The sequence below is a fragment of the Lepisosteus platostomus genome, chromosome 3, assembly GCF_059453375.1.
Source record: "Lepisosteus platostomus isolate fLepPlt1 chromosome 3, fLepPlt1.hap1, whole genome shotgun sequence".
Taxonomy (NCBI): Eukaryota; Metazoa; Chordata; class Actinopteri; order Semionotiformes; family Lepisosteidae; genus Lepisosteus; species Lepisosteus platostomus.
The window spans coordinates 33804087-33816650 of record NC_142613.1 but is presented as its reverse complement, the minus strand read 5'-3'; the positions used below and the strand labels follow the sequence as shown (position 1 = coordinate 33816650).

General features: G+C 39.7%; 1 protein-coding gene across 17 annotated transcripts in view; it reads right to left on the bottom strand.

The window, feature by feature from the left end:
- LOC148674773 (nesprin-1-like) overlaps window positions 1-12564 on the bottom strand; it is a 229771-nt gene that overhangs the window by 60061 nt on the left and 157146 nt on the right. For 9 of the 17 annotated variants that reach the window (XM_088625363.1, XM_088625374.1, XM_088625361.1 and 6 more), the window contains 13 exons: window positions 11425-11559; window positions 10111-10211; window positions 9410-9566; window positions 8245-8376; window positions 8004-8159; window positions 7366-7575; window positions 5707-5808; window positions 5226-5345; window positions 4622-4822; window positions 4214-4387; window positions 3455-3586; window positions 1410-1606; window positions 654-786 (listed from right to left, as the gene is read on the bottom strand). In XM_088625363.1, the coding sequence (XP_088481489.1) occupies window positions 654-786; window positions 1410-1606; window positions 3455-3586; window positions 4214-4387; window positions 4622-4822; window positions 5226-5345; window positions 5707-5808; window positions 7366-7575; window positions 8004-8159; window positions 8245-8376; window positions 9410-9566; window positions 10111-10211; window positions 11425-11559 (1950 nt within the window). The remainder of the gene's footprint in view (window positions 1-653; window positions 787-1409; window positions 1607-3454; window positions 3587-4213; window positions 4388-4621; window positions 4823-5225; window positions 5346-5706; window positions 5809-7365; window positions 7576-8003; window positions 8160-8244; window positions 8377-9409; window positions 9567-10110; window positions 10212-11424; window positions 11560-12564) is intronic. The other 8 variants (XM_088625362.1, XM_088625368.1, XM_088625370.1 and 5 more) reach the window with 1 other exon arrangement.

The window sequence follows — 12564 nt, the reverse complement described above, 5'->3', positions numbered from 1 at the left end:
CTTTTTTCAGGTATTTTCAACCATGGTCTCAGCCAAATATTGTCACAATCTGTCAAGATTAATATATACTTCTGCCACCAAATGAAAAGAAAACTACAAAAGCTAACAGAGTGATTCACTCCAGGACTAATAATAATAATAATAATAATAATAATAATAATAATAATAATAATAATAATAATAATAATAACAACAACACTTTATTAACCCTTTACAATTTCTTGCATTAGGAATTATCTTTTTGCATATCCCAGCTTGCTCTCTAAGAGACACACAGATAGGGAGAGAGCCTGGGGTCAGAGTGCAGGGTCTGCTATTGTACAGCGCCCCTGGAGCAGTTGGGGTTAAGGGCCTTGCTCAGGAGCCCAACGGAGTAGGATTCCTCTGCCAGCGGCGGGATTTGAACCGGCAACCTTCCAGCCACAGGAGCAAATCCTTAGCCACAGAGCCACCGCTCCGCCCTACAGGTGGAGGCCTCTGCTGTATTCTATTGTATTACAGTACTATACAATACAATACTAACAACAGCTAGAAGAACAAAACTTCACCTAAAAGAGAAATGAATCTCTTTTAAGACCTCAATCAGACCCATTTTTGTACCACAAAGCACAATGCCAAAAAACTATCAGAAAACAAATTTACAAAAGACTTACCAGGAAAGCATTAAGGTGGTCTCTAACAGTCTCTAGCTCTTGAGGTACTGTAACTGATTGAGTCGCCCAGAACTCCAAACGGTCCAGAGCTGACCGGAGCCACTGACCCAGTTCAGCTGACTCATTCTGGTACCTGAGCACCAATACAAAACACAAGTGATGATATGTGAGCAATCACATTTGGTAAAGACTTTTTCATTACATGAATAAAATTTTACTTGATCCTTTGCATCCTACGCATACTGACACAGCTCCCTACTTGAACTACTTAAACAGAAATAATACGTTAGCAAACATGAACTTTCCATCCATTCATTATCTAACTGCTTTATCCAATCATGTCATAGGGAGGCCAGAGCCTATCCCAGCAAGCAACAGGTGCAAGGTGGAATACACCCTGGATGGGATGCCAATCCATCACAGGGACACAGATATAAGCACACACACTCACACCAAGGCCAATTTTCTGAGAAGACTATTAACCTATGGATATGTCCTTGGACTGCAGGAGGAAACTAGACCACCTGGAGGAAACCCATGAGGTGAACATAAGGAGAACATACAAACTCCACACAGATAGTTCCCAGCAACTGAACGCTGGTTCCCAGCACAGGGAAGCAACAAATCTAATCAACGCACCACTGTGCTACCTTCGAGGAAGTGCTGACAGCAAATCAAAGTTAAACAAGGACCATGAAAATAATTCAAAAGCTGATCCCTCCGCAATTTCCAGCACTGAGTCAAGCCAGACCTCACCTTGTCCAGTGCTTCAGGATTGTTTCCAATCTGTGCAGCTCCTTGTTGACTTTGGTGGTATTGTTGAGCCAGTGCTCCCCAAGCTGCGTCAGCTGACTCTCCAGATCAGGACAGCACACGGACATCAGAAGCCTCTTCCCATCATCCAGCACCTGGTAGAGCTGGTGCTGGTGCTCAGTCAAACTTGTCTTCAGCCGCTGACCAGGGGGAACAAGGAAGAAAGTGTGATGAAACTGCATCTGATTAATGTCTCCATTGTCTCCACATCTTTTATAACATGGTACCAAAGTGAGGAATCGTTTTACTGTTGGATGTTTCCTCCAAAGTTGTAGTTAAAATAAAAACAAAACACTTGTAAGATTATTTCTGATAGTAAAGGTATAGACAAATAGAACTGTTTTCTCTTCATGGAAAACAATCAAAACAATAATGGAATACAGTAAATGAAGTTATCTGTCCAAACAGTATATCTAATAATGACCTGTGCATAAGAAATTATGTAAATACATATAAATCAACACATTTTCATAAATTATTTTAATATAAAAAGTAAACCATTTATTTTAAAATGACTGTCATTGATCTGATTAACCTGTATATGGCTCTTTATAGGAATCACAATTCACTGTACTACTACATTGTATGCAACACTCACATCAATAGTTATCATCAGGTAGAAGTTTCATCAATATTTGTTTGGAAAAGGTATACAATCGGCTTTAACTAAATTATCAAATATTGTCCACGTTTGAAGACAACTAAGGGGTGCATTAAAAGTATTTTATTTTTTAACAGTTTGTAAAATCTGTAAATCTGTAAAAATCTGTAAAATAATGTTTATGTACTGTATTATGGTTTCAATACTATGTGAAAACATACTGCATATACTGTAATGTTATGTTTTCAAGTTAAGGTTGTAAAAATTCTCTATTTTTTTAGAAATTGTTTCGATCTGCTTCTTTTTCACCTTTCACCTTAGTGTAAATCTGTATTTTGTTTCTAGAGAGTTATATTTAAAGTCAGACTCCCTTATTTGTTTCACATCACATCATTAATTATATGGTAAGCTGTTCTTTAGTGCTAAAGGATTAATAATTTTGGTACATGATAAATTATCGCAATACAAGTACAAATATGTACAGAATACAGATTATTTAATTTAGTTATCCATGAAATCAAAACATTGACCCTCTCCAAGTCATATCCCATGGTAAATCATGAGACAAATTTAATTCCTGAACACTTCCTCAGAAAACAAATCATCAGTATCTATCACATCAATGTATCTCTTCCAAAGTTTAACAGTGGGGGGGGGGAGGATTCATGCCCAAATTCTCCTCCCAACATACCACACAGAAAATGACACTTTGGTGCCATGGATGACCTTGTGGCAAAAACCTTAATATGTAAAAAATAATCATTTTAAAAAATAATCAATTTTTGTTCAAGAATTCCATGTATTTATTTTCTAACCCCTTTACTCAAAGAGGGTAGTGGGGGAGTCAGAGCCTAACTTGGCAAGCAACGGGGCAAGGCTTCATACACACTTTACAGGACACAGACACCCAGAAGCCAATTAACCTACTGTACCAGTGTGTCTTTGGACTGTCGGAGGAAACCAGGGCGCCCAGTGTAACACATGCAAGCACAGAGAGCACGTACAAACAGCACACAGATAGCACTCCAGGAATTGAACCCATGTTCCCAGCCCTGCGAGGCAGCAATGTAACCACAGTGTGTAAAAATTAATTCTGCCAAAGTTAAGATACAGTACAAGAAGTGGAGAACACTGATTTTGTGGGTTTGAGGAGCAGGTGTACAAGGATCTTTAAACCACCAATGTAAAGTGTGTGGTAAAGTAAGCTCTACCTGTCTGATTGAGGTAAGTATGGCATAACTGCTTTATTAAGGAAAATTAGATGCCCCTGTATTATTTTGTATGGGGGGTTGGGGGGGTGGAACCAGTAGAAGGTCAGGCCTTTGGCCATTCCTCTAGCACTGGCCAAGCAGAGCAGGCTGTGAGGTGTGGACATGGGATGTACTACCTGATACAGTGCAATCCTCTCTGTGAGTCTCTCCTCTGTTTCTTCCACCAGCCCCACGCTGGGGATACTGCACTCCACTGCCTCCAGCTGTCGGTACAGGGACTGGTAGTCTTCTTCCAGATGGGTCCATGTCTATGACACAGAGACCAATCACATAATAAAAATATTGAGTCTTAGTGTTCATCAGAAATTTCAGGCTGGAGTTCCTTCTCAAGTCTGAGGGTTTGTTAAACTGAATCGCTTTTGTTTCTGCTAACAACGTAAGAACTTAAGAAAGGTTACAGATGAGAAGAGGCTATTTGGCCCATCTAGCGTGTTTTTTAGTTAATAATTTATGGATGTAAGCATCTCATCCAGGCATTTCTTGAAAGAAATCAGTTCTGCTGAAGGCGTTATTTTCAAAAGTCAACATCATCACTGAATTTGAACAAACTCAAATCAAAGCAGTTTAGCTCAATTTAGCTAAAAGTAAAATTGTAGAACTGAACATCTTTCGTGCTGCTTCAAAGAATTAGATAAAATGATGCATGTTTCCTGAAACAATCAGACACAAATATACTTTTTGGGGTAGCAGGTGAGAAGAAACCAAAGCACCTGGAGAATACCCATATAACATGGGGAGAACACGCAAAGTTTATCCTGTAGGGGCTCTCATCCACAACTAAATTAAGGAGCCGCAAGCTATGAAGCAGCAGCACTAGAATATACATTTATAATGATGAGATACTACAGCATAGATATTGATAAGTAACTCCTCACCTCCAGGATATACTCCAGCTCCACCCCTCTCTTGTGGGCGAGTTTCAGCACCCCTGTAGCCTGTGCCAGCACCTCGTTGAGGGACTGACACTCCCTGGGCAAGGCAAAGCTGCTGATTTTCCTGAAGAATGTCTGTGTCAGGATCATATGGGATTCCAATCCCTGGAAAAACTCCTGCAGAAATGACCAACCATTAGACATTGTCATTTTGCTGTTCAGGGGATTACTTCAATTATCCATTCTAATGTAGCTTCCAGTGTAACTCTCATAGACAAACCACCTGTTTTAGAATTTAGTTCAAAATAAAAAAACTCCAAGTTAGATAAATGGACTGAATGTGAAATATTTCCGTCAACAAAAAAAAAAAACCCCTTCAGATCTGTTTCTTTGCTACTTTGCAAAATGTACCTTGTGTTTGTCCAGATGGTTCTGGACTTCCTCGACAGAGCTGGCTATTTTTTTCTGGTCAGCCGCCATCTTGTCCTGAGCTGTGTCCACCAGGTCAGCCAGATCTTGGAGAGCCCGCTCAAACTGGCCCTTCAGGGCTAGATTCTGGTTCAGCCCGCTGCGGCGTGAGCCCACAGTCAGCACCAGCTCCTCGTAGGCATCCTGCAACCAACACACAAGCACATGCAGGTCTTGCCTACTCACTCACTATAGCAGTCGGCTTTATTCTACTTAAAAGGCACTGTTTTTGGAGATTTAATGAGACCGCACATGACAGCTCTAAACTGAACAAAGAAAGCACTGACAAGAGAACTTTAGGCCCCAAGATGGCTCTGAGTAGTCCCAATTTTTTCATCCCTTAACTTATCAAAATATGTCTGACAAATTCTCACCTATGCTCTCACACTTTAATGACCATTTGACATGGACCCTGGTGTTACTACTACTGTTGATTACAATATTCCACACATATACAGTACACAGTTCTAACATACGTGACAGAATAGATACAGTACAAAATGATCCAGTTTTTGGCAAAGGAAGAAGCAATAACATTCTGAAATACCTGGAGCTTGAGAAGCTCTTGAGTGGAAACCTGGTCAGTTTGTAACTCTTCTCCTCTGGATTTGATCTCAGCGATACTTTGTTCAAATTCTTTCAAACCTTCCTCTGCTTCTGCAATAGCCTGGAGGAAAATGAAAAAGCGTATTTAAAACTGAAAAAGAAGTTAAGTATTACAGGAAAATAGGACATCAGAATTACAATTCGTTTTCTTTTTTAATTTAGATGTTTAATTAAACATTTACAAAACTTCCCCTTTGACATCTTTTATTCCTCATTTTCTATTCTGTCACTAAAATTATCTGGTTCTATGGTGTCTCTGCCTTGTTAATAATGATTATAGCACAATCCTATATATAAGAGTCTTCTCATTGTTGAATGGAAATAAAATAGAAAAGTCATATAGAAGAGTAAAGTACCATTATTGCAACAGTCAGATTTCCTTATGGAAACACATTTTGTGTCATCATTATGTTTCAGCGTACCTCCATTTGTTTAGAAGCAGGTCGGTCTAGGGCATCTGCCAGCTTCTGGAGAATTTGGTATTTACTCTCACTCAGGGCAGTGAAGAGCAGCTTCAACTCCGTCTAGATCAGATACAAGAATTGAAATGATGTCCTTCATTACACATGAAAACATGACCCATTATCATCATGAGAACAAAGTGTAATTGCAGTTTGCTTGTCTACCTGATTAAAGAGAAACTGCAGTCCCAATTTCTCAGACCAGTTATTGAATCTCAGCAACAAAATGAATTAATTGATGGTATAGAAAACTTTACAAATTCCAAATCAAGCACAAAATCCTGAACTTTGTGAAAGTACCATGTAGGCTCGTATTCTGGCCACAGTTACTGTAATGACTAATGTAATGCGATGTACAAGCAAATAAGACATTTCACAAGTGTCTAACGTGATTTGCATGCGGAGTAACAGGTACAGTAAGTTGTATTTGTTAATAATAATAATAATAATAATAATTGCTTATACAGTATAGCACTTCTAGACACTACGCTCAAAATGCTTTATAAGTAATAGTGACTCCCCTCCACCACCAAAACCAATGTGCAGCATCCACCTGGATGATGCTACCGCAGTCATAGTGCACCAGAACGTTCACCACACATCAGCTATCAGTGGGGAGGAGAACAAAGTGATGAAGCCAATTTATAGATGGGAATTAATAGAAGGCCATGATTGGTAAGGGCCAATGGGAAATTTGGCAAAGACGCCGAGGTTATACCCCTATTCTTTTCTAGAAATGCCCTGGGATTTTTTAATGACCACAGAGAGTCAGGACGTCAGTTTTACGTCTCATCCATAGGATGGTGCCTTTTTACAGTATAGTGTCCCTGTAACTATAATGGGGCATTAGGACCCACATAGCCCGCAGGGTGAGCGCCCCCTACTGGTCCCACTAACACCACGTTCAGCAGAAACCTTAGTTTTTCCCAGGAGGTCTTCCATCCAGGTACTGACCAGGCTCACACCTGCTGAGCTTCAGTGGGTTGTCAGTTGTGAGTTGCAGGGTGATATGGCTACTGGCTACAGTAGACATTTCACAAGTTCCTAACAGGATTTCCATGCAGAGTAACATGCATGGTAAGTTGTATTTGTTGGCAAAACTGTCTTGAAGTCGAGAGGAATATTTTTATTGGATTCAAATACTGTAGATGTATTCACAAACCTTCTTGTTTACAATGCAATAAGGCTGCTTCACCTCACTGGACATTTTGTTGCTGTGTTCTAGATTGCAGAATATGGCGCTGCATATCACTGGAAATTTTGTCCATTTTGTGATGTGAATTGAAAGTACTGTGTCCATTTTACTTTCAGTGTGGTTTGAAATGCACTCAATGCCGATTCTTTCTATCCCCCAAATATAAAAATAGTGTTGCAGTTCCCCTTTACGAGTCCCTTACCCGCAAGTCTAACACTGCCTAGATAAAATTAATATGACAACAACTAATACCTTTTTCAAATGTTTTCGAAATCTTTCATGAGATGCAAATTTAATTTAAAAGAACTAAAACTTGTTTTAAAGCAATCATCAAGATGAAGTGTGTGGATATTCAAGGTCTGTTATTTCCAGGGACAGCAAGGTCCCCCTGACCCCTGATGAAGAGTGCAGGTGAGATGTCTTGCCTGAAAGGCAGTCAGCTCCTGCAGCCTGGCCTTCATGTGCTCGCTCCTCTGGCTGACCACCAGGTCCAATGTGCCCAGACGCTCCTGCAGGCAGCAGAGTGTGTCCTCGATCACCTCCCGGTTCTCCTCACACAGTACCGCCGCTCCTTGGAACAGCTCCTTATTCCTGTCCACCTCCTCTGTCACTTCTTTAATGTCCTTGCCGAGCACCTGCGTTGGCCAGATCACAACACAGAATGCATATTTTAGATTTTGAAATCATGCCAAGTTGTTTTTTTTCTACTTTTATAAAGTACAATTACAGCCTTTAAATCATACTAGAGTGAATAAGATAAATGAACTTGCAAAGTACTGTACAGATGCAATTCTGGTAGATATTATATTGTCTATAATACAAATATTGGTGGGAAAAATCAAGGAGGCTATGTACTGTACCGGGCTCCACAGGGGCTGGACCTGTGCCAAACTGTGTAACTGATATAGAGCCTGTGTTGAGCAATAAATTGGGACTTTCTATAATTACGTGTCTGTTATTATACTGGTGTCATCGCCCACATCAACATTTTTAAAATTCAGGTAAAGCTACTTAATAAACATGGTGCATCAACATATACAGTAATAACTAACTTGTTTCTTACCTCCTGATTGCTGAGCTGTGTTTCAGTGTCTTCAGCTAAAAGCACAGGGCCGGCAAAGAGGCTGTTTTCAACCCCGTCCACCCAGGATGAGGTTGCAGAAGCCGCACTGTAGAGCTGTTGCTCCAAAGGTAAGCCCTGCTTCTCCATTCCCACCATCTGCAGGACAAAACCCGACTGAGACTGAGAAATGGCACTGAGACACACAGGGAGGCACAGAAGGAAAAAAGGTCTCTCACCGTACCTGAGAGGAGACTTCTTCAAAGGCTTGGCTGAAACCACCGAACAGAGACTTGACTGATGACTTGTCCTGAACCTGTGTGTCTCCTTTGAATAGCGGGCCTGCAGACGAAACTCTGCTGGGCCTGCTATAGACCTGTTGAGATGACAACTAAATTAGAAGCTGAAACTGGAAACATGGGATACAAAGCAATGCACTCCCTTGATATACTGTAGTGTTGGTAAAAGTGGGATAAAAATGGACTTAGCATAGAACTTATTCATGGTGGGTTTGTCATATCACTATGTGAAATGTGGCTTGAAATTCTAACGCAACTTACAGATTCAGATTTACAGACCTTTGCCATAGCAAAGGTGTTCATTACTTGCTGTGTAAATTCCAAATCGTCTCATTTTTCTTAAAACATTATTTTATTTACATACTATCAGCATTTTTAATTAAGTCTGGAGTAGATTGTAAATGTAAAGTTCTATTTTACAGCAATTGCAACCTAAGGGTGTGGGACGTATGCAGCAAGCTGAATTGTTTTGTAAGGGACTGTATAGGCTTAGTACTTTTAACATTTATATTTTGCTGTGCATAAAATACCATAATAATCACCTTTAAAAGACAATTGTTTTTTTCTAAACATTAAGAAACCTGCTACCCTTCTTACCCTGACCAAGGACTGGTGTGAGATTCTCTTTTTAAGTGATAACTGTGGATTAATTATTAATGATTTTGTGGGTGTAGTTACATTAATCCCAAAATTAAAACTTTTCAAAATAATATTGCTTGGGCTTTGAAAAAGAGAGGAGATGGAGTATTGAGTGCCTCATTCCAAAAGATTTTAATAAGAAATGCATTTTGACTATGTTATCTGTATAAGAAGAATGTATTTTAAAACATTATTTGCTCATGTTTGCACAGAAAAACCTTAATAAGCACATTAACAAAACCTTTTAGAAAATGACAGTGCTATTATGGCATTTTGTACAGAGTAAAAATATAACTATCTTAAGTCCATATAGATAACAGTAACATATTAAAAAAATATTTTACAAAAAAGAATATTACCATAAAAAAGGTACAGTATATGTAGTATACATTATGTACGAACAGTTTACAGTGTCCGTATACAGTATACAGAGTCTGGCCTTCCCAACAAGAAAATAAGATGGCAATGTACCGGCTGCCTATGGTCTTGCTCTAGTGTGTCCTGCAGAAGCTGCTGTTTGGTGTTGAGTTCTTTGTTGAGACTTTCCCACTTCAGTCTCATCTGCTCCAATGCGACAAGCCTTTCTCCTTCCAAATCCAGCTCCTGGGCAATCACGTTAGGCATGTCACTGCACAAGGCAAAGAGAAGAGAACATCAGCGCAGTTTCACAGGAGATACGGTACTGTGGGTAACTGACAGCAGCATTACCACCTTGTAACCTAACCTCATCAAATCTCAAAATTTAAGTCAGACTGACCCTGGTTGGTACTGGAGCGGGAGGGCCCTGAGGAAACCAGGATGCTGCTGTAAGTAGTGATGCTGAAGCACTAGGAGACATTCTTCTCTCTGGACCAACAGTCCCGGGGCACTGCTACTAGAGGCTTCATCTTCCGATGGAAATGTTAGACCGAGGCCTTTACTGCCTCATCATGCAAGATCCCCTGACACTATTAACTCAGTGTTGTGAAGCAGCTTCTCACTTTTCAACATGATGTCCGTGCAGGGACCCCTGGTGCATACTGGCTGCTGTATGCCACCCAGGGTGGAGCTGGGTCCCTTTCTACAGCTAATGTTAAACATAAAGCTCTTTTGGATGCTTAGAGATGAAAGGCATTGTGCAGCTGAAGGCAACTGTTCTCAAGCATTAACTGGCTCATGGGAGGCCGGGTTACCTGACTCCGTTGGGAGTGGCTTGCTGGGTAAGCAGCTCCTCCCCGCGACTCGCCACTGACTGGAGGAGCTTCTTCTGCTCCGCCAGCTGCTCCTCCAGCTCCTAAACAAGGAAACACAATGGGAATCAAGGCATTACACAAACGGTCCTTTCTTCATAAAAGCGACTTGGCTTCCAAGTAATTTTAATACTTGAGTTCTTAACCTCGCCATCTCAGGGTTTATTGATAGGTTTAGGATCTTTCTCTCGGCTGGCTTTTCTTTAAGCTTTTGTTTTTCAAGATGTAATTCTGATATCAGACCACTTTTCCAAAAGTATACAGTACTTACACATTGGAGTCAGAAAACATGAGTCAAAATCTCCCAGTTATACACTCAAACCTGACATTGCCATGTGACTTTTTTCACAAAATTATTTTCTTAATTCTAATTTATTATTTTCCACAGGAAACTATTTTATTCTGTGTAGCTCCAATGATTCATATTCTTTTTATTGTCAATTTTTTTAAATGAGTATTAGATTTCAGTCACTAATCAGCTTTTTTTGGCTGTTTACTGATAATGTTACATACACTATATTTCTAAAAAACCTCAAGCAGTTAATGCCAACAATGTAAAATGATCAATGACATACAGTATAAAGTAGCTAACAATAATAAAAAGCACAAGCACGGAAGAGTACGCCTGCTGAATAAGTTAAAGGTAAGTAACAGCCCCAAGTCTGTCATTCCTGATTAAGTTGGCCTCTGTTTCACTGAAAAGTTAACTGAAATTTATTCATAATTCTTTTCTGTTTAGATCAATACCTTTCATTTACTTGAAACTTTACCCTATTCACTAAACTAAATTTGTCAAAGAATTATCAACCTGAATTATAGATGCATTGTTGGTGTCATTTTTGGGTAATACCAATTTTCTGCAAAATTTATCTCACACAAATTACATGACTGCACTTGGATATGATTTGTCCTTTCTGCTGTGTCTGATAAGTATGATAGTTGAAACACATGTATATATTTAATTAGAAATCATGAAACTCTTCCCAGCCAATGAAATGACCAGATTTCTGAGCATTCTGAAACAGTTCACCTGCATGAGGTGGAACCTGAGGAACCTGTGGAGCCATGTGATGTTAATATGCAAAGATACAGGTCTGTGTCTAATGACTGGCTCAAGATCAGATATTTCAGAGTTAAAAAACATCTTCCTGCAAATTAACTGGAAATTTAAAAAAAACAAGCATTTTAATACTGATTTCTCTTTCAGAAAACATCATCAATACATAAAAACCAAACCACGCAAACATGGGCCTGTACCTTCTGCCGCTGGATGCTGTCCTGGTACTGCTGGGAGCGAGTGGTCCTGGCCTGGATCAACCAATCCTGGACACTGGGGCTTTGAGACAGGGCAGAGTCCGGCTCACTGTCCTCCTTCTCCTGCAGAGAGCCCTGCTGGGAACAGGCACAACCGATGAGCAGGAGGGCCTGGAAAGCATTTTTTTTCCCACAAAGCACATCTAAGTCGTGACAAAATAAACCATTCCTTCCTCAAACCAGCGTGCGCCATTCTTTTTCTTATTTGCCTTCAAATCGTCAAGATAAGTTCTATCAAAAATTCACTTTTTTGCTCCACAGACAGCAACACAAATCTGATGAATGTGAGATTTCTATCTTGGAAATAGCAGACTAGTATCTAATTACACTGCATGGCTGCCAATATAACCGTTTTTATTGAAACAGCCAGTCTGAGGAATAAAATGCATATTTTGTCTGGTATGACACATAGGAAAAAAGACCCCGGGATTTACAGAATAGGGCATCTCACAAAGGAAGAATTCAGATTAGCAATTTGATTGGAGAATCTAATAAAGGCCATCCATTTCATGATCACTGTCAACACTGGAAAGCACAAGAAAAGAATATCTATTCTCATAACATTTTGCAGAAAAACTATTTAGCCCACCTAACTGAAGTACCATGAGGCAATGATGAGATTTTTTAATCCTGTTTTTAAGTATAAAAAGCTTTTTAATACATGAAATGAAGGAGCAGTAGGTGTTTTATGAAGTGGTCCTATAATAGGCCACAGACTGTTTATGTTTTCATGTATAGCAACCAAAGAGAGCAAATTCTTGGAAATGTGATCTAATTACAGAATAGGATATAAAACTTGGGGTTAGAGAACATCTGATGTTCCAGCTGTTGTAGAGTTTGGAATCACAGGGATTAACTTTAAATCCTAGGTTTCAGTTAACAGATAAATGACAATACTCTACCTGTAATATGACCAAGCAAATACAATATAAGAAATACATCCATTCATTATTAGAAAACAGCTTATTCATGGTAGGTGTTGACCCAGATCCTACTCTGGAAGACAGAGCAGCAAGGCAGGATCACACACTGGACAGTACTGGTCAGGATGTGTACTCTATGTCTGCACACACAAACGCCCGT